Consider the following 20,590-nt stretch of genomic DNA (forward strand, 5'->3'; position numbering starts at 1 on the left):
CATGCAGCCTTGATGGTTATAGCAGCATTAGCTTATTTCAGAAGCAACATCAGTCCTCGGCCTCTTTATTTTAGAGGGAAGAACAGGGTGGTCTGAATTTAATCTGACTGCTAAAATCACCAGCAAAGCTCATGTATCTAAAGAAGCTCTTTTGCTTCCATTAGTTTTGAGGGAAGTCTTTGCAAGCAGTGAGGGCATGGAGCTTTCAGGTCTTCTTTGGAATGAAACTCACAATCCAGACTGGGTAGCTCAGGTGCTTGGTTTTGAAAGGCTGTTGAGGAGAACGTGCTGTGTTGTTTCATGTACCATTTTGTTCACAGAATGTGTGAATGGAAATTCCCAGCACTTCTCAACATGACTGTGTCTCTCCTCCTCATCCTTTTCCTTGTTAATAACTTGAGGAAGAAGCAAACCATCCTGTTTGCCTTCCAGAGGGAGGTCAAGCTTCCGCGTTTATTGGATTTGTAGCAAATCCAGGTGCAGGTGTTGAACTGACATCATTGAAACTATTCTTAGAAACTTAATGACATAGAAATCTGTAGATTGATGTTTAACAGTGATTTAAAAACAAAAGTACATTCAGTGCGAGGAAATGTAGTGCATGAAGTGTTGCAGGTAGGTAAGGAATAGGAACGGGTCTTCAGAAGAGGACATCTTACTGATAGGAGCTTGTAGCTAATTGTGTAGCTTTCAGTGTTGGGCCGCTTCAAGGACAAATGCTCACGTCATGTAAATGTTGTGGTTCCAAATGGAAAATCTCATGGCACTGTACTGTTGCCCTGGGAAGAGGAGGATAGTGTTTCAGGCATGTGAATAAAACAAAACCAGAAGAACGATGAAAGCTGTAAATCACCAGACCCAGAAGCACAGAACTACCCCAGAGCAGATCACCTAAGAATAGTGTGGGTTTTTTTTTTTTATTATTGTTGGTGGTAGAATGCAAAGCTTTGAGTAATTAGTTTTGTGCTGTTGCATTTCCTACCAATCTCCTGTGTGTTACAGATCAGGTAATGCCTAGAAAATGTAGGCAGCTATTTCCAAACAGCTGACTGGATTGCAGCAGGATTGAAACCAGAAGTATGTATCAGTGGTTGAAAAATAAAAGGTCTTATAGAGGAAATAGGGGATCATCCCGAAATGAAGGTACCAGACAGGGAAGGTCAGAGGAGCTCCATGTGCTGTGGGCCTGTCTGGGATGGCAGGTGGTATGTCATGGCTTTGACTTGTAACTAGTTTTCTCCCTTCCCACTGTCCTGAAGTCACTCAAAATGTGTACCTTTGTGCAGGGTAGAGCAGCAGTGCAGAGTGGGGTGGTGCTTGTGCTCAGGCCTCTGGTCCGCAGTGTTCTCTGCTTTTCCCAACGGGCCCATGGTATGTTTAGAAATATGATCCCTGTCTCAGGGTGCAGGCAGAAAGGTGCTGGAGGAGTCAGAGTATCAGGTTCGTTGCTGAACGCTGCTGCCTTGCAGGGTGGGCGTTTTAGTGCCCAACCTTCTGACAGTGCTGAGTTTCAGGCCCCTGCCCAGGAGTTGAGCACCTCTTCTGCAGTTGGGGTTTAATACGAGACATCCAGGGCTTTCCCTTTACCTTTGCTGTCCATCCTGGATCTGGCAGATGTGCCAAGTGGAGCAAGTCCCCTTTGCCACCTGGCTGAAGTTGAGTTCAGTGTGAAACATGTTTAAATGAGGACTGTGTGTGGAGGGAGTTCAGGCCGTGATGTGGAGGTGCCCCATGGCTGCTGGTAGTTCTGACAGCTGATGCTGGTCCTCAGGTTGCCATGGGAAATCCTTGGGACACCTCTGGTTAGTGACTGATGAACGGGACAGGGAAGAGCCTGGGGTGAGAATTGATTCACTTCTTTGATTCCTGTGTCTCTAACACAAGTGATGATTTGCTTATAGAACTGTGAAACGTATTTTCCTTTTCTTCCCAAATGTCATATTTTTTTCTTGCTTCCAGATGCTCTTACAAGATGCTCTTTTGTTGCTGACACAAAGTTCACTTTATGTTTATTGTCTCCCAGGTAAACGCAAAGCGCTGAAGTTAAATTTTGCAAATCCACCTTTCAAATCTACGGCGAGATTCACTTTAAACACTTCAGGAGTTCCCTTCCAAAATCCACACATGTGAGTATAAAGCCAAAGGCACAACTAGTGAAACATCTTTGTAATGATGTAGCCAGTAAGCAGTTTTATTTTAAATGCAGGCTTTTTCTAGGTTGTTCAGATCTGTCCATCTGGCTCAATGTAAAAGAGGTGGGGTTTTCCTATTTGTTTGGGTTGGGTTTTTTTTTTTTCAGTATTGAAATTGTTGAATTTGGGATGTTCCTCTTACACTGGAGCTACTGCTATCCAGAGCTGATTAACTTCAGATAAATTGTAGCTGATAATGCAAAACTTGATCACTGTCGTTTTCCTGTCTCTTTATTCACTGCTTATTATTTTTCATTAGAGAGACATTCTTGTTTCTGTGTTACTTGTGAAATACGTAACTGTGCTAGATTCTTCAGTGCTAAAATGGATAAGTTTGAGGAACGTGTTTCTACCAATATGGATGTTCAAGGGAGTTTTATGTTGATTAGCCCTCCCTGAATTTTCTAGCTGTCTAGCTTCAGCATATCCCTGTCTGAAGTTTGAATGCAAGTGTGGCACAGAGCTGTTCCTGACACTAGTAAATAACAGTAATACCTTGTCACAGAAAGTATTAGCTTTATATCCTCAGATCCACCAATCTAGATTGATGGGTGTCCCACCCTCAGCCTCTATGTGTGGCAGAATGCAGATAGCTTGCAAAGATGTCCGGAGTTTTTCCTCTTCAAGTTCCCTACCAGGTCCCAGGAATTCTGTCAGTGACAATTCTCAAAACCTGCACTTGAAGCTTCCCCCCCTGCCTGGACTCTTCAGAGTGTCCTTGGTTATAGTGTGCTTCTGCTTTGCTATGCCTGTTGCTGCCACTTTCCTTCTGCTTGGTGCCTTCTGCTTTCCCAGGATATATCCTCTGTGGTCTGTTCCTATTTCTGGTAGTTTCTTTTATGCTGGAGATCTTCAAGCAAGTTTTACCTGAGTTAGAAACATGTTTCTGATGAGCTATTGTTGGTATTGACAACACCTAGAAATTTTATGGAGTATTTTAGAAGTTTCCTCTTAGCACATTCCAAGTGACATTTACAGCAAATCCTTCTCTCTCTCTGTATTTTCTTCTCTGAAATAGTGTATTCTTTCTGGTTGTAAAGCTAGCATTTATATATTCACTTTTGTGTGTCTCCTTCAATATCATCAAATCCTTTTAACAGTTTTTTGTAGAACCCCACCTTCTGTCCTCTCTGAGGAATAAGGGGCATAGTCTCAGCTAGTGAGTTCCCAACATCAGCCATCTGCAGGGCTTTGACCTGCCTGTGTTATGTCCATGGATCTCTGTCTTGGATTCACTTGCAGTCACCGTGGCTCCTGTTTATCGTGGAAGAGCTCTCACTGTTGACTGGTGACATCTTTAGTATTTAGTGTTTGTGCAAATGACTGTCATTGTTGTCCACTAAGATATTACTGCACTGTCTCCATGTGAGCTGCAGACATTGGTGGGGGTTGGATCCTGAGCTGGTGAACTGTGTAGCTACTTTAAAGGAATTGGAAATGTTTGGGGTTTGATATGATAGTTATTGAAGTGTCAAAAGTAATGATGATGCTCCTGCATTAAAATTTTCTTGGGATGATACAAGCTGTAGTAGTGGTTTCTGTTTGAAGGAGATCAGTGCTGTAGGTTGGGTTACTTGATCTATGTTGAAGCTGAATAAGTTTGGATAGAATAGTTTCTCCTCATGTGTTGTCTGTAGAAGATGCTGTTCTTTTAGGAAACATTCAGATCTTCTGGTTACATGCTTCTCCCAGTGATGTACATGTTTCTATCACAGTTGTTGCATCTCAGTGATGTGTCTGTCACCTTCCGTGCTTCCCCAGAGAAGACTGATTTTTCCTCTGTTGCCTGGAAAAGTTCATAGACTTCAGTTTTGAAATGGACATTTCAGACCTCTGGGCCCAGCTGCATTCTCCCTTCAAGATGTGATGCAGCTGAGTGGACTCAGGCTCACTGGTGCCAAGTCTGACTTCCTGAGATGAGTGCTGGTTCACTGCTGCTATGGGTTTCCCTGTGTAGACTTCATTGATCCAGATGGGTGGATCTGAAGATACAGCAAAGTCAATTTCTTGTGTGAAATTTGAGTTTCTGTGGCTCGGATCCACCAATCCAGAAGCTGCACAGTGTCCCTTCTCTCCAGGAGGGCAGAGGTTCCTGCCAGCAAATGCTTCGGTCTTCTTTGCAGGCTGAGCTGTGGCAGTGAACTGTGGTGAGCAAGAGGATGCAATCAGCAGTGACCTTCAGGTGCTGAGATAAAAATTAACCTATTAGCTGTGTTTTACTTGATTAATAGGTTTTGGTCAGGGAGCTGTCAGCCTGGACTGATGGTTATTCAGGTAAGAGTGTGGTAGTGGGATACTTCATATCCATGTGGTGTGTTAGGAGGGAGACTTCCTGTAAGCTGCATCTCTCCAAGAAACCACTGCTGAAGAGGGAAGTTGTGCCAGGATATCAATTACAGCCTGGGTGCTTGTTGGCTTTGTACCTTGGTAAAATGTGTATGGCCATCGCATACCCTGTGAAGATGCAACTTCAGACTTATCTGTAGGGCTTCCTTCTTGGTTGGAGGAGTCTCAGGAATGTAAGAAACTTTGCAGTGGAGGAAATAATTTTGGAATCACACTAAAACAAGGGTAGAATTTAGCTCATGTGAGCAGGGGAGATGCTGGCCTGAAGGGAGCTAAAGACCAGTGCTTGGTTGGATTCCCACAGGAAGATTTTCTTGGTGAGTGGATGTGCTGTGAGACTCAATTCCCTGCTAACCTGGTGTTACTGGAGGAACAATTTCAAAGACTATGAAATTTCGATTCCAAGACACAATGTTAATAAGCTCTAACGAGTGCTTCCCAGTTGCTTTGCATGCCAGGGTGCAGAGCACCTGCTGTAACCCAGTGAGGGCCCCCTGTCCCTCTGCTAGGAGGGTGCTCCCAGTGCTTCTCTGCTCTCATAAGTAGATGCTACTGCCATTGATGGGGATCCTAGGTGACATAATCCCCACAGAGCAGAGAAAATTTAGGTGGGTTCCTAAATCTTTGTCCAGCCCCTACCTTGTCTTTTCTTTCACACCTGTGGCATTTTTAGACCATGTCTTACAGTTTGATTCTCAGGTTGGGGTTGCACCCTCCAGAAGGTGCGGTAAGTCAGAGTGCTGCCATGGGCTGGTATGGAGCCAGGGCAGGGCCTGAAGCAGCACCAAGGGAAGCCTGGCTGCACAGAGCACATGGGAAGGCAGGGGTGGGAGCTGGAATGGCCTAGAAGAGGTCAGCACCTCTAAGCTTTGCTGTAGCATCTGTGTCATGGCCTTGGAGCCAGGAGATGCTGAGCACTAGTAGCTGTGCTCTTCCTGCTCTGTCTTTATGTAGCCCATGGCACCCAGGGACATCTCCTGTCTTTCCCCCTCTCACCACCCATTACTGGTTGTCCCAGAGTGTCGAGTCACCTTTGTGATGGATTTGGATGAGGTTAGAAATCAGAGATACTTTCCTAGTTGCTGGAATTGAGGGGTATGTCTCCCTGAAATGTCTCTTCCTTGTGACACTGAGGTGCCTTACTACAGCTGAGTTGCCCTGCAGGTGGCTTTCCTGTGGAAGATGGTGAGCTCCAGGATGAAGCATTCACAGCAGAGCCAAGGCAGAGTGTCTGGAAGGAAGATGAACTCTAGGCCTGTGAGCACATGTGACTAATGGAGCGTGAAGCTGTAGAGAATGTGCATCCTGTGTAGTCCAGCTGTGGCTGTTAGCACCAAATCTGCTTTGTGAATACAGGGGATCTGTTCTTGTTAGGATGTTCTACCCAGCCTGTCTGCAGGGTGACTGGCACAGTTGTATGCATAGTATTTCATATGACCTATACAGAGTAAAGGAGGAGTGGGGCCCAAATTACATAGATTAATTTGAAAAATAAAGCCTTTTAGAATTACTGATATAAAAATTAAAGCTGTATTTTGAACATAACTTGAAGCACAGTGATGTCCATTCAGTGTGATTCTCCAGTTAAGCCATCTCTGGAAGGTAAATTTCATTCCTGGAGGGATTTACTGACAGCTGAGGCCCTAAGCCAGGCAAATGTACAGAGTCTGAAAAGCATCTCACCTTTTACCTCATCTGTTCTGCGTCTAAATAGGTTTTAGGTCACATGCAAAATGGGCTGAAATAATTATTAAGTAAGTTCTACAGAGATATCTGTGACCGGTGACCCCTACTGAAAGAAGACTCATGTCACATGGAGGCAAGGTCGATGTGGTGCTCCTAGAGCTGTGCACAGGAGGTCTGCTGGCACTGCATGTGCTGGGCTGGCCTTTGCTTGTTGCTGGTTGTTCACTTGGCTGTTGGTAATTTAACAGCTTTTTGGAAAGCATCGCACTCATTTGGTGTGCTTGATCTGGATTTCAGGCTGCAGGTTTTAGATCCACCTGCTAGCAAATGCGTGTACACAGAGAATTTTTTTGGGCATCTAGTTTGCAGCATGTTGTTGAGCATCCTGACCCGCTATCTGGGAAGTTTGCTGAGTTTCTGAGGTCCTTTCTTTAGAATTTACAACACAGAGCATTGCAGCCTTATCTGGGAAGATGGGATACTCTTTTCTTAAAGCCCACAAAACTCAGCTTGTGAACTGTAGGTCTGTTGGACTCTGTGGCCTTAAAACCTGGGCACCTTCATGGATGCATCATGGCTTAAACTTCCAGAGGTGCTCAGTGGACCTTCTTCCCCTTTTGGTCTGGAGTGTCACACATGCTTTCCAGATAGATGCCCCAGGAATGTTTGGTTTAGAACTTTGAAGCTTAGTGCTTCAAAAGCAAAATGAGGTCCAGTTGCACTTCAGACTCTGCTGCTTCCGTTAGTTCTGGATAGTTTAGGGACTGCTTTTATTGCCGGAAAGGATTTTCCTGGCTGTCTTAAAGTCTGTCTTAATGGTCTCTCCTTTTCTTTCAGTCTTCTCTTACATTTTTCCAAAGCTTTCTGATTCATGGTTTTGGGCTCTGTAGGTGCACAATCTGCAAATGGCTGAGTTCCTTAGGAGAGCTTTGAGAGTTTCTACTACTTGTCTGGAAAGTATTAAAAAACAAAGCGAAATATCCTGTGTTGGCATGTTCCAATTACTTGTGTGAAATTTCCTGTAAATAGCTCTTGTCTGTTCCCCATTTATCTCACAGTTATTTCACATCTTTATTACTACTCAGTTCTGATGCCTTTCTGCCACTTGATACCTTCTCATTGCAAGGTGGGATGCCTGGAAGCCTCAGACATAGGTTTTCATTGTAAAAGATACCAATTAAGAATATGTGATGGTGTTTTTTGTGTTGTTTTTTTTCTCCCTTCCGTGGCAGTTTTGCAACATTTCCTGGCAGTTGTACTGTCTGGATGTACTGAGTGGGAAACTTTCATGTTTCTTCCAGAAGTTTATGAATTTATTTAGCCAGTAGTATCTCTGGCCTTGCTGACAAAGAGGTGATAAGGTTTGTAAAACATCTCTGTTCGGTATCACAAACCCTAGGTATATCACCTCTTCAGAGAAGGTGCAACCAACATTAGTGTGCAGTTCTGTCTGAACATACGCACTACCTCAGGATCTCTTTTATTCTCACCTTCTAAGATTTTTATTACTCTGATCATACAACCATCATAGAATCATAGAATGGCCTGGGTTGAAAAGGACCACAAAGATCATCTAGTTTCAACAGCCCTGCTGTCTGCAGGGTTACCAGCCACCTGGCTGCCCAGAGCCACATCCAGCCTGGCCTTGAAATGTGATGTGCTAATTCTGCTCTGCAGAGGAGCCTATAAATGAGTGCTGCTTCTTAAAATAAATTTCTGTAGCAGTTTCCATGTCCTGTAGGCACTGGGGTCCTGATAGGACTATTTTCTTCTTTCTGAAAGAGTTTTGGTATCTCAGGCCTCACCCTGCTTCTGAAATTGGGCCTTGTACTTCTTCATTAAGTTAATTGATGTTGATTTTCAAAGGTGCTTCCTGCTATGTTGTTGTGATGTGGGCTGCTCAGAACTTATAGAAACTAATCACTGGCATTTAGGTAGCTAAATCAAGTACAGCCTTATCTGACTCCTGTTACCATAGCTCCTTTCTGAGTGCTTTGCATCTGTTCAGCAATTTGGCTTTGCAAACCTAAATGGTTGCACAGAATTCTGTTTTGCAGATGGGAAGCTGGGGCTTAATGTGATTTGGGAGAGGTAAAGGCTGCATCAGAAGTGTGTGACAGAGTAGTGAGATCAGCGTGGATCTCCTGATATCATAGTGTGATTCAGGGTGTAACTTCGTATTGCTTGTCTTGTTGCTGGTGTGATTAGAAGCTGTGGTCCTGACCCTTGTGTGTGTGTGGTAGTAGCCAGAGCTTCCCATTCCGGGTTTTGACCTTCTTGCCGTGGTGTTCTCTGTGTGCTGTGCAGGGTAAAAGCGATGCTGTTTCTGGTGTTCGTATGTTCATCCACCTCTTCTATGGCATGGATACATAGATGTGGCGAGGTCAGGAGGCTGTGAGAACGACTGCAGTTACTTTCCAGAAGTAGCAGTGGCAGGGGCTGCCAGTCAGTGCCCAGCTGAAGCATTTTAACTTGATAGAAGTTGGGAAGTTGTCACATAGAGCACTGGGGTAGAAGTGCTCGTACTCAAGAACTTTACATTTGCCATCAACCCTGCATCAGTTTGGCTGCACACTCGTCCATGAAGAGGCTGTACAGAAGAGCAGAGCTATGTGATGGTCTCCCTTGGATGCAGTAGGTTTCTTTCCAGTTAGTGCCTTCTAGTGAGATGTGCTGCCTACCCCTTGTCTAGTAATGTGGCTTCCTGAGTGACCGGATCCTTTCCTGAGGTTCTTTAGGTGTCATCAGCCTCAACTCCATGTACGCCTGTGACAGAGCAGTGTGCTCAGGACCTACCTCCAGCTCTGAAGGTATGTGTTACTCTCCAGAGCGCAGAGACAGACCGTGGCCGTGTTTCTTGTTTTGTCAGCTTGGCTTATAAATGTGAGAATAAGGTGGATTCTCTGGTAATGAATTTGTGTGGTCTTGTGAGGAAACTGGTTTGAGAAACGCCTGTTGTCCTGACCATTAGAGCATTAGAAATTTTCCCCATAGTGTTATGGATTTGGAGAGGGCAGTATCGTTGCTATGTTTGGCAAGAGGGACAATGCTCTTTTATTCAAAAGCAGTTTCAGAAGTACTGAGTGTTCAGTGTGGTTTGAGAATTTTGGTTGTATTTATTTACACTGATTGTATCCCAGTCATTCAAAGAATGTGCTGGGTCTGGCTGGGACAGCAGGTGTGGTATCAGTGTTTAGTAGACCCCAGAGACTCCAGAGATACAGTTCCCTTCACATATCAGCAGGAATGCATCTGGTCCTGCCATAGCTGGATGCTTCACACAAAGATGTAACAACTGTGGTGCTTATTTAAGAGAAGTGAAAGTGGGGCAAGTAGTTTTAGAAATGATATCAGCTCTTCTGTGCCCTTCATATTATTGTGATAGTAGAAATAAACCTTTTTCCTTTCCTTTATTTGTAGGTGCTGCATTCCCTCGCAATGGCAGCAGTGCACATTTAAATGCAAGCTGTTTGTCAAAGCTTAGTGCGTGGGGATTTTAGAAGCATTCAGCACACCTGTATATCCAAATCTTTTCTAGAGGGCAAGACCAAAAATGGGAGCTTTTTGATTCAGAATTTCTTGTGGCACCTTTATGTTGTGCTCCATGCCCCAAGGTCTCTCTGGGACCTGTTGAGCTGCACTGTCTGAGGGGGAGTTAAGCATATTTGAATTCCCAAGTTTGTAAGGCATGCTCTGAAAACAGGGTGCTAGTTTCAGTTAAAATTTAGCCAGGGGTCTGGAGATGCTGTTACTGTTATTTGTGTAACAGATCAGAGACTGTAGTATCCTTGTGATGTTTAATTTTTTTCTTCTAGAACCAGGTTTCTTAGCTACAGTTCAATATGGACAACTGTTGTTCCATCTTGTATGTTCCAATAATTACTAGCAGGTAGCAAAGTGGGACACTGCTTATGTTGATAGAAGTTTAATGCCTTTGTACAGGTGGTCTGCACTGTATCATGCTGATGATGTATGTAGCCTAAGTGACTGTCGCTGTTGGACTGCTTAATGCGGGATGGTCAGTCACAGGCTCTTTTTGCTGGTGTGTGGCAGTGACGTATGACAGAAGGGATTTTATCTAGAAACTGCCAATATTCACATTTGTGTTTTAAAATTTGGCGTGACCCCTATGTTTCCAAATGTGCACCTTGCAAAGCATATCCTTGCAAGAAACCCCACTAAACAATTGCTCTTGCAAACTGTAGAAATAAACTCTGTTGTCATTCCGTGTACTCAGGCTTATGCTGCATTTCTTCAGAGCGTACCTCATCTCTTTCACATCAGTCTCAACCTTATAGTAAAGTATCTTGCATTTTTAGTGGCTATTGAGAGGTGGACTGAATTTTCTGCTGTGTAGGTTGAAACTGAAGGAATTGGTCATCCTTCCTGTCTTATGGAAACATTAAGAAACGGAGAATAAAGAGAGTAGAGTCTGCAGATTTGGAGACTGCTTCAACTTCATAGTTGATCATCAACTGCTATTATTTTCATCTTTTGCATAAATGAGTGGCTTTCAGCAAACACCACAAGGACATCCAGATGGAATGAACGGAGTGCACCCAGGAACAGCTACTTGTAGAGCTCACATAGTGAGTTAGCTGTGAATAAGATGGATGTGATGGAGGAGGGGATTGGCCTGTAGGCCTCAAATGGTTTTGCCATTCTGTTTGTTTGAGGAGCTGACTTCTGAAAGGAACTACCTGGATGGGTGTTCTTACCTCTGGCTGGGACAGCTTCTCCATTTTGGGAAACTTGAGAAAGCCTTTCTGACATGTACTGTGGTGACCCTAAACTTTCTTCTTTCTGAGCCTTAGTTCTCTTCTTTGTGAAGAGAGTCTGGATGGCGGTTGCCCCTTTGTGCCCAATATAACTGATGCCTTTGCAGACGGAAGTGTACATAACTGAGAATGATTGTCTCAAACATCTTGTGTGAAGGGGGTTGTCTTCTCTAAGGAGCTGGGATACTTCTCTAGAATCCACTTGTGTTCATTTGGTCTCTCTGATGTTCTAGGTGGTTCCTTCATACTAGTGAAAGATGGAGTGATCCTGTGGGACCGTTGGCCAAAGTCAATGAGAGCATCCTTAGAGAGCTTACAGGAAATAGTCTTATGGCTCTGGAGACGTAGTGGAGAATGCTGTGTCCCACGCAGCCATTTGAAATCTCACATTATTATTTGTCTGCGAAGCATGAGGGCCTTTGTCTGACATTTGCCTGCATTGGCGTGTAAGAGTCTTATGTCTTAGTTGAGGAGCATTTTGAAAGTGCAGATAGATTCGCTCTATTTCATCTTGTTGTGAGCTGTCTTTTGGTCACAGAACTTGTCAGATGCATCTCTCTGAAAAAGCAATCTTTGTCTTGCAGTTAGGTAAACCTTTGTCTCCCATCTGTCCTTGTCTGCTCTGGTAGGCACTCCATTTCTGTGTTGCAATTAATTTCAGGTTAAGCGTCGTTTTCCACCCAAGTCTTTCTATCCCAAATAGAAAGTAATTCTTGAAGAAGGTATAGTAGGGCTTTTAGCTTTCCTAAACTAAGGATGGGATTTTGTAACACTTGGAAATTTAAATTGGAAGAATTGTTTGAAAAACTGCAATTGAAACTAAAAAGTTCCAAGTGTCTGAAATGGCACAGTGCTCATTATCTGATGATCTCTGCTGTTATCAGCAAGAGGCTGTATCAACTGAAGTATGATTTGCTGACCATTTGTATGTGGCTGCAGCATTCATTTGTGCAAGAACTAAAATGCTTGTTCTGTGTCCCCCACAGAGTGTTAGCAGGAGCCCGTCTTGTATGAGCTACTTGAACCATTCTGAGATACTTATATCAGACACTGAGATACCAGAAGTTGGGAAGTTCGAGAGGCTCAAAATCCCATAACCTGATTTTTGTTCTTAGACAAATCTTCTGACAAAGAGTAGTAATTAACCTTGGGTTGATCTGTCAGTTATGCACCAATTAAAAAGTAACAATGTGGCTGTTCAAGTCATGCAAACTTGTTTGTTTAGAGATAAGATGAATGATGAGCCCACCTGGGAGTGACCACCAGTCCTAGATTGGTGGATCCAGGATGGAAGGTAAATTACTGTAACTATTATTATTTAGTGAGTTCTGCTTTAGAGATGACAAGAAAAATAGTGCAGTGATGGTTCATGTGCCTTCAGGCCATAGTGTGTCACTAGCATGCAGTAAATTAAATGAAATGATTTGTGTTTTTAATCATGGTGATTTTACAACTGGAAACTGACATTGCTTTAAGAAAACAGACTGCTTACAATGTAATGTGTTAAAATACAGGTTGAGTCATCCAGATGCCTCCACTGTCTCATTGCTCCCATTGAGAGAAGGCTGTGTAAGGGAAGAAAAGTCTCTAGCTAACTAATTGTATGTGCTAACCACTCTGTAGGTAGTGTGACTAGTTGAGTATTGTTATACGTTATTGTGTCTTGTGATAACAGCACCATGTTTTCCTGTCATTTTCATAACTTTTCCTGGCTGAAGTGATACACAAGCAACACTGGGTAGTAATCACATTGTCCCGTTCAGTTTCAAAAGGAGAGAAGCGGACCTCGTCCAGAAACTTTCCAGCAGGCTACAGTAAGCTTAACTATCTGTTAGCCATTGTCAAATATTTCCATACCTGCAAAAATGGCATCTAGTAAAGTAATGGGAATTGTCTCAGAAGTAATGTCATTTCATGGCTGATTTCCATGTAGTGTTAACGATATTGCATCTCAGCATCATTTTACAAACTATTTAAGAACTGTGTTTGGATTCCTGTGATGCTCACTGATGTTCCATTGTCTGTGTTTCCTGTTCTCTCATGCTCAGCTGACAGGCTCAGGAGATGTAATTTTTCAGAAGAAGAGTCGCCATTCTCTGAAGAGTTCTTATATTAGCTCAGGTTCTCCAGCATTCTGAAATGCTCGAATCCACTGCAGGTGCTGCGTGGCAGTCAGTGGTTGTGCAGCAGTCTGATATCCCAGTCAGAGCAGGGCTGAGATAAATGTGCTCACTTAAATCCCCTGCAGGATTCACCACAGTGAACTGAGAGATTTCCTCTCTGTTAAGGGCAAGGTGAATCAAAATCTGTTGTGACTCAGTAGTTTATTGAGGGAGCTTAATCCAAATTATTAACATTTTACAAGGCTCAGCCAAACCCTGCTGGACTGTCTCAGATGTGAGTGTGCATTGGGCTGAGTCTCAAGGGCTGTGAAAGAGGCTGAGGAATCTTCGAGCTTTATTTGTATCTTTTGTCTTAAAGTTTTAGAGGAGCAGAGAAAGGGCAACACTAATTTCAAATTCTTCTACTTCATGAAAGTGAACAAGTGTGCTTTTGGCTTTAACCTGGATATGTCAGTTTAGCAAAACTAAATCATTTCCTTCCTTTGATACGTTTCTCTCTCTCTCTCCTGTTCACATTGAAGAATCTGTTATTAAATATAACCAATGGACTAAGCTTCAAGAGAGTGTACATGGGTGAGACCAGAGTCAGTTTGGCTCTGCCCCTGTTGAAAGGACCTCCGTTGCTTTTGAGCTAGCTTCGTGCAAAGATAGGTCTCTTCTTGTGAGAGTCCAGAAGCTTAGTGAGAGCTCCAGCGTTTGCATCCTTCCTGGAAAAAAAAAACACTTGAAACAGTCTGTTTAGAGATTTTCTCCAATGAACTTTAAAATAGGGTTGTTTTATTAATTCTAGCCTGCGGGGTTTGAAAGCTGCTTTATGAATGGCACAAACACTTATTAGACAGACGGTGCACGAGTTCTCTGGGCTATTTGAAAAATTTAGCGGAGATGCGTTAGTTGAAGTCATAAGCCTCATTTTTACAGTGAACAGTGTGTAGCATGATTGAAACTCTGCATGGAAGCTTTTAGCTGATGGACCTTGATGGCCACAAAAGAATCATTAAGGTTGGAAATGACCTTTACGATCGTCTAGTCCAGCCGTCCACCTGCTGCCATTATTGCCCACTAAACCACATCCCTTAGCACCCACACCTACCCTTTCCTTAATTACCTCTGGGGACAGAGACACCACCTCTTCCAAAAAGAGCACCACCATTAATGCTCTTTTTGAGAAGAAATGCTTCCTAATATCCAACATGAGTAAATGTAAGTTTTAATAAGGCACTTCCTTAGGCAGTCTTCTGAAGCACAACTGGTCTGTCTGGATCTCTGACTCTGAAGATCTCTTTTGTTCATGTCAGCTGTGATGTTGAATCTCTCAACTTTTTGGCTTGTTTGTTCTGAATCCCGCAGAACTTGTAGGCAGGGAAAGCAAAGAGCTCGCAGAGAAGTTATAGTTACCTGTAGTGTCTTTCTGGCCCTAATTCGTTATCCAATAACTTTTGGTTTTGACTAAAAATAAATGAATAAACCACCCTTTCTCTGCTTCTCCGCCTAATGCTTCTTTTTCATGCTTGTTTAAAAAAAACAAACCAACAAACCGGCATCCCTGCTGTGATGCACTAATAAACATCAGGGCTTGGGGTGCTAACAGCCTGTCTGAGAGCATCCCAACAGCTCTGTGCTTCTGCTGGGAGGTGCGTGGGGCTCTGACAGGCCCTACCTTTCCTGCATGGATCCGGCCCGTGGTGCGCAGAGCCGCATCCCCAGCGTGTGACGCTGCCCTTGGCCCAGCTGTGGTGCCTGGCGCCAGCAGTCTGTGTGCCTGCTGCCAAGCTGGGCCCACAAACGGGTTTATTTCTGACAAAGGGCAACTGTTTGGAGTTGTTGTCTTGCTTGGTGTTCCTAATCCCTGGAATAACCATTGTGACAAGCATAGTAACTATCTGCATTGAGACCTGTATGTTTGTGCCTTTCAAGTGCCTGGGCTTGCTTTATTTCTTGCTTTCCAAACTTTTAGAAGTAAGGCAAAATTAGAGGCTCAAACTCTGGAAAAGCCACCAGGAGCCCTAGTCATTCAGGTGCATGCACAAATCCTTCTTCTAGCTGTGTGAGGACTACATGAATTTAGCCATCTTCTCTAGCTTTTCCATGTGTGGTTTGAAGAATAAAAAGCAGCCCTGTGAGTCCAGCATAGGCATCCCAATGTTTAAAGAACATCTGTATGGTTCTGCCCAACGTTCCCAGCCTTAGCAAGGTTTGGATTGCACAGTGTAAAGAAATGAAGCACTGGGAGGGGTCCTGTGTCTGTTCACATCTGTGCAAAGTAATGAGCACTGAACACAGTGTCTGCCACACCTGGCAGAGGCAGGAACTGCCTGTTAGTTATTTCTCACCTTTGCTAGGCCCTGCTGTGCCTGGTTTCCTCTCTATTTCCAAGCTCAGGGTTTTGGCAGGGTTTTTTCATGTTACTTTTGGAGCGTGTCAGTCTTATGGATTTATGTATGCGTGTTTGCAGCAGTGCAAATCCAGTAACAGATGTACTGCATTGGTGACTTTTTTATGTTGCTTCCACCACTTTTACACCAGAAAATTTTTTTTTTATGTCACTGCAGTGTCCAAGTTCCAGATTTGCATTTTTTGAACAGTTTATATGGAATTACAGAGTTATTATTTTTTATTTACCGCAAAAGTTTTCTGTTATAAACAGCCATAATTATTTGATGCTAAAGGTAATCATTGCATTCCAGACTCTTAAGTGAGGCTGTGCTGCTTAAAGGAAAACTGCATAATTTACATCTGGCAAATTATCTAAATAAGCAAAATCTATATTAAAATGTCATTCTGTCAAGCTTGTTGTTTGGTTATTTGATCATTTCCCTGGCTGTTTTTAAGGGGGGTGGTGGTGGTGAGGTCTGATTGCAACACAAGGCAGATGGCCTCATTAATACAGAATGGAAATTAAGCCAAGCTACAACACATGAGTTTTTGTGGGTGGACGGTGCCAGTATGTCTCATTTTAAACCCTGAGGTTCCCCAAAGCTGTGCAGCTTCAGCAGAACACAGCTGCAGAGGGCACTCAGTATCAACCCAAGGGGTATTTCCTTGCATCCACTTTCCTCCCTGCTGACGTGGATGTACATCCTGCAGCTGTGGAGCAAACAACACAGCTCTGCTGTCACACTGCAGCCAGGGAGAGATGGGCCTGCGGTGTGGTGGGAAGGTAAGGGCTTCAGATTTGAGTTCTTTTCTGACATTGGGTAAGCAAGGCAAAACTTCCTAGGCAGAAAAACAGGCAGAGATCAGATTGGAGACAGGTTTAACTGCTTTCCCAGGATAAACCATGTCTATGTTTATTTTTACTTTAACTTTCCAAAAACTTAAATAGACAGTGCTGTTTCAAAATGAGATGGAGAGGACTTGCTCAGGAAATCGCACCTCACATTCCACAATCCTGGAAGCCCCTCGTTCCCTGTCCTGCCCCAGCACCATTTAGCCCTGTGGGCAGGAATTGCTGCATCCAAAGCCATTCCTGTTCTGCTGACAACACGGAGCAGTGCAGAAGTTAGGGAGCAGCTGGCTGATACAGCGTAAGCTGTCTGTGAGACCGGGCTGGAGGCTGTGTTTCTTATTTTTTTCTCCTATATTTTCTTCTTTTCTTTTCTTGTTCCTTTACTGCCTCACGTCCATTCCTTGCTCTTCAGTAAGTAGATCTCAGGGAGAATGCCATTCAGTGCAGTGTTTTATTTTGTGCATTGCTAAGGGAGGGGTGCTGCTCTGCTTGTCCCCTCTGGGCTGGGCTGCACGCTATCAGTGTGTGCTGCAGGGTTATTCTGAAGGACAGCAAAGCTGGAGGACTCCATAGGGAATGGCAGATTGAAAATCTCAGGTTAGAGAAGGGGAATGAGCAGGAGAGATGCCGCTTAGAATGGGAATGAGGAGCTGTTTGTTAGCAACGTTCATTGAACAGGTCAGAGGTTCAGGAAATGCAGCTGCTCCAAGGCCGGAAAGCACTAAGCTTGTGTCGCGGGGAAGCTGGAGTTCAGCAGATGAACCATTTGAACCTTGGTTGCACCAGCAGATCGACCTTTGGGCCTAACCTCACTGCCCTCACAGGAGCTGGGTTCCAAATAAAACCCAGGGCAGGATGGGGCCACCAGCACTTCCCGCTGGGTGCTGCTCACAGCTGCCAGTGACACATATTCTGTGGTGCTCATCACGCCTGGAATCAGCAGCAATGTCCTTATTCTCCTGGCTGATAACACTTGATAAGCTTTATGCATTTGGTCAGCTACTTTGTGCATGTTCGGCCGCAGCCTGGACCAGTGTGTGGTTGCTTCATCAAGTGCCCAAGAGAAGTGATCAGAGTCTGAGGGATGGGTTGGACAGAACCTCCCTTGTTTACACAGTGGTCAGAAACACCTGTTGGCTGGAATATCTGTGTAGGGTCAGCATGCCCTGCAATGAGGACTACCCTTAATGCTTTTAATGCTACGTTAAAGTAGGAAGCTCAGACTTATGGCACACATTATGACCAAAGATGTGTGATTCATCTCATTAATTAATAAAAATCTGAAGTTTTGCATGGCATTTTAATGTGAACAGTGTTGAAAATACTTGTGCATTTCTTACTAATTCAGTCATTGCCGCATTTGGATGAGTTATTATAGGCAACTTAACTGTTGGACTCCTACATCCCACACACCTGGGGCACTGTTCTGCTTCGTTCCTGGACAAAGCCTGGTGACTCCGGTAGGAGCACTTGTTGCCCAGGAGCACTAAGCTGGGTGTTTGGTAACCATACACCTGAAGGCACTTTTTTTCTGTGTCACAACAGCTTGCATTGCTTTTTATAGATATGAGTTATTGGCTCTTCATTTGTTGGTGGGGTTTTGTTGTTGATGTTGTTTTTAAATAAATTAAATGATTGCCTGAAATGTTTTAACGTTTAATTGCAGTTTTCCATTAAGAGCAAACACTCTTAAAGCTCCTTGTGCAAACAAAAGATCTTGCTCATGTTGAATAGAAACCCAATCAGAAGTGAGACTGAAGCATAATGATGTGCAGTGGCAGAAGTTTGGGGAGATGGGGCTGGGGAGTGCTCTTCAGACTCTCAGTTCTGCATGTTACCAGATCCTGCTTTAAGCCTGATGTATTTTGTGCAAAGCAGAAAGAACTGTGTAAATGAGTGATCAGAATGACTCCAACATATGAGACATGATGAGTTTTATGCCACAGCTGGAGAAACTTACCATTAATTGAAGCTGTGAGCAAATGTATGTCATTTTTGATTTAACATTCTCCCTTACCCCTGCACCCCCCCACCCCAACCAAAATCCCTCCTGGAGTCAGATTGTTGCTGTAGACTTTGTGAACCCCTCTCTTCTAATGTTTAATCAAGTGCTGAAAAGAGACATTTACAGACTATTTAAAATGTGGAAAAATTGCTTCCCAATATTTTTGACAGAGAGAGACTGAGAACACACAGCATTGAATCATCAGGAAAATTGAAGATTTCCCCTGAACAGCATTGGGATTTTACAGCAGAGGACTTGAAAGACCTTGGAGAAATTGGACGAGGCGCTTATGGTTCTGTCAACAAAATGGTCCACAAACCAAGTGGGCAAATTATGGCAGTTAAAGTAGGTGATGCCCATCCTTACGTTTGTACTTCAGTCCATTAGGGATGAAATGTGATGGAGAATTAATGTTCTTCCATCGAGCACCCATCTACTGCTCTTTTCTATTTATTTCCAATATAAAGGCTGCTTTTTGCTGAAAATGCGTTGTATAACGGGCATATTGTCGAGTGATTTGTGACGCTCTTGTAATTGCTTGTGCCCTTTTGAAAATGCCTATCAGGAACTTACTGTTTTGAGAGGATCACATGTTTCTGGAGACTGGTAATGGGGCATGGGCCTTTCACCTCTGGGTCACTGGTTTGGACACAGCCGATGTTGGTTGTAGTACCAGCTGATGTCTGGCAGTTTCTTGGTGTCTTTTGTGAAACAAGGCAGTGATGTGAATTTTGCTTTTTATGTAAGCATGTGCCCATGGTGCAGCAATTAACAACCTTCCCATGAGGATCTGGAATGGGGATCTTCCAGGTAGCGATTTGCTCTTGCTGATACATGATGGTGTGTGCTTACCATGCTGGATCTGCTGAGGAGGTTGAAGGTGTTGTGGATTGCAGGCCTCCCCATTTTCTACCTTATGCTGCCCAAAACCTCACCTTGGAAGCATGAACAATATGCAGCCTCATTTCCTAGCTGGGTGACGTGGGGTAGTCTTTGGTTTGCTGTAGCAGTGCTTCTCAACAGGTGTTTCTGAGGAGCTGCTTGTCCATTTTGCTGGGCTTGGTGGACAGCAGCCATTCTCTTCCATGTCCTTTACTTTGCTTGCTGCTATCTGTAAGCTAATGACATCAGTCTTAGAAGTCTGCTGATGATATCAACTGTAAGTGCTCCATGGCTCATGTGAAAGAGTAGAAGAGAGCTTTGAGCTGTGTAGAAGTTGGTGTCACACTCTTTTTCAGCTCTCTGTCTTCTTTTGCTTTTCTCTGATCTGATCTGGAAACATTTGCTCCTGCTGGCCTGGTGTGGCATGTAGGCGGGCCACAGCTGCAGCTCTAGCTGCTGCAAATGTAACTCATGCTTGTTTGAAATGTGTCAGGACACTGGAGTAACCACCACCCCTTTACTTTCTCCTGTGAACATTGACATCTTCATAGGGATCACTGGCCCAGCCTCGCAGCTTTTAGATCACAGGGCAGTGATGCTGATGTTTCAGTGTGGTTTTTTTAATCCCTCAGAGTCATCAGTGGAGCTGGAGGCTGACTGTAGCTGAAGACCTGTTCCTTTTAGTTGCTTTTGGTGGAGCTGTTAGGTGCAGTTTGCAGATGGTTTGCTGAGAACCACCGATGTGGTGAGATGATGCCTTGGCGCCTCGAGCTTCCATGCCCACAGTGTGTGTCCTGGGCAGCAGATTTTGCAATCATAATGGCTTGTGGGTCTGAAAAAAACACAACACCTGAGTGGGTTTGTGACAGAGCTCTGCAGTGGGTACAGCTCTGCTGCAGAGAGTGCTTTGTTGGGCTGGCTGGTGTCACCAAGGAGGAGACATGTCTGCTGGCACAGAAATTCTGTTGTCCCAGACTATGTTTGCAAAGGGATTTTCTGGATGATAGCAAAGTGTTGTCAGTGTGGAGGGGCTGCAGTGCAGGTACAGCTCCCAGCTGCAAGGTGAAAGGCTCCAGCGCTGTGCTCTTGCCCACTGTTGGAGATGGCACTGCACATCTTATTGAGCTGTCTTTGCTGAGGGAGGAGAGGTGTGAGCAACCTCAGCGGGTTCTGGGCACGATGGCTCACTATTAAGCAAATAGAACCCCCTAATTTTACAGTGTCTTAATTTACAGTGTTGCAGGCTGGCGTGGTGCCACTTTCTTTTCTCTGAACACACCCCCATAGGGCACAGCTGTGCCTGCTGCACCTTTCCTCTCTGGAGGGAGAAGGGAGAAGGGAAGCTGGAG

At 44.2% G+C, this 20,590-nt stretch overlaps 1 protein-coding gene across 12 annotated transcripts in view; it reads left to right on the forward strand.

Moving 5' to 3' along the window:
• The window catches only part of MAP2K4 (mitogen-activated protein kinase kinase 4), a 75,486-nt gene that overhangs the window by 21,169 nt on the left and 33,727 nt on the right, over positions 1 to 20,590 (forward strand). For 4 of the 12 annotated variants that reach the window (XM_085522719.1, XM_085522716.1, XM_085522718.1 and 1 more), the window contains one exon: positions 2,024 to 2,126. Coding sequence is in view for 8 of the 12 variants with exons in the window: in XM_015879998.3 (XP_015735484.1) it covers positions 2,024 to 2,126; positions 12,721 to 12,816; positions 18,530 to 18,704 (374 nt within the window). In the remaining 4 variants the exon portion in view is untranslated. Of the gene's footprint in view, positions 1 to 2,023; positions 2,127 to 12,720; positions 12,817 to 18,529; positions 18,705 to 20,590 lie in introns of all 12 variants that reach the window. The other 8 variants (XM_015879998.3, XM_015879997.3, XM_015879999.3 and 5 more) reach the window with 3 other exon arrangements.

The sequence above is a fragment of the Coturnix japonica genome, chromosome 23 (assembly GCF_054131305.1).
Source record: "Coturnix japonica strain WE chromosome 23, WE-NBRP24, whole genome shotgun sequence".
NCBI lineage: Eukaryota > Metazoa > Chordata > Aves > Galliformes > Phasianidae > Coturnix > Coturnix japonica.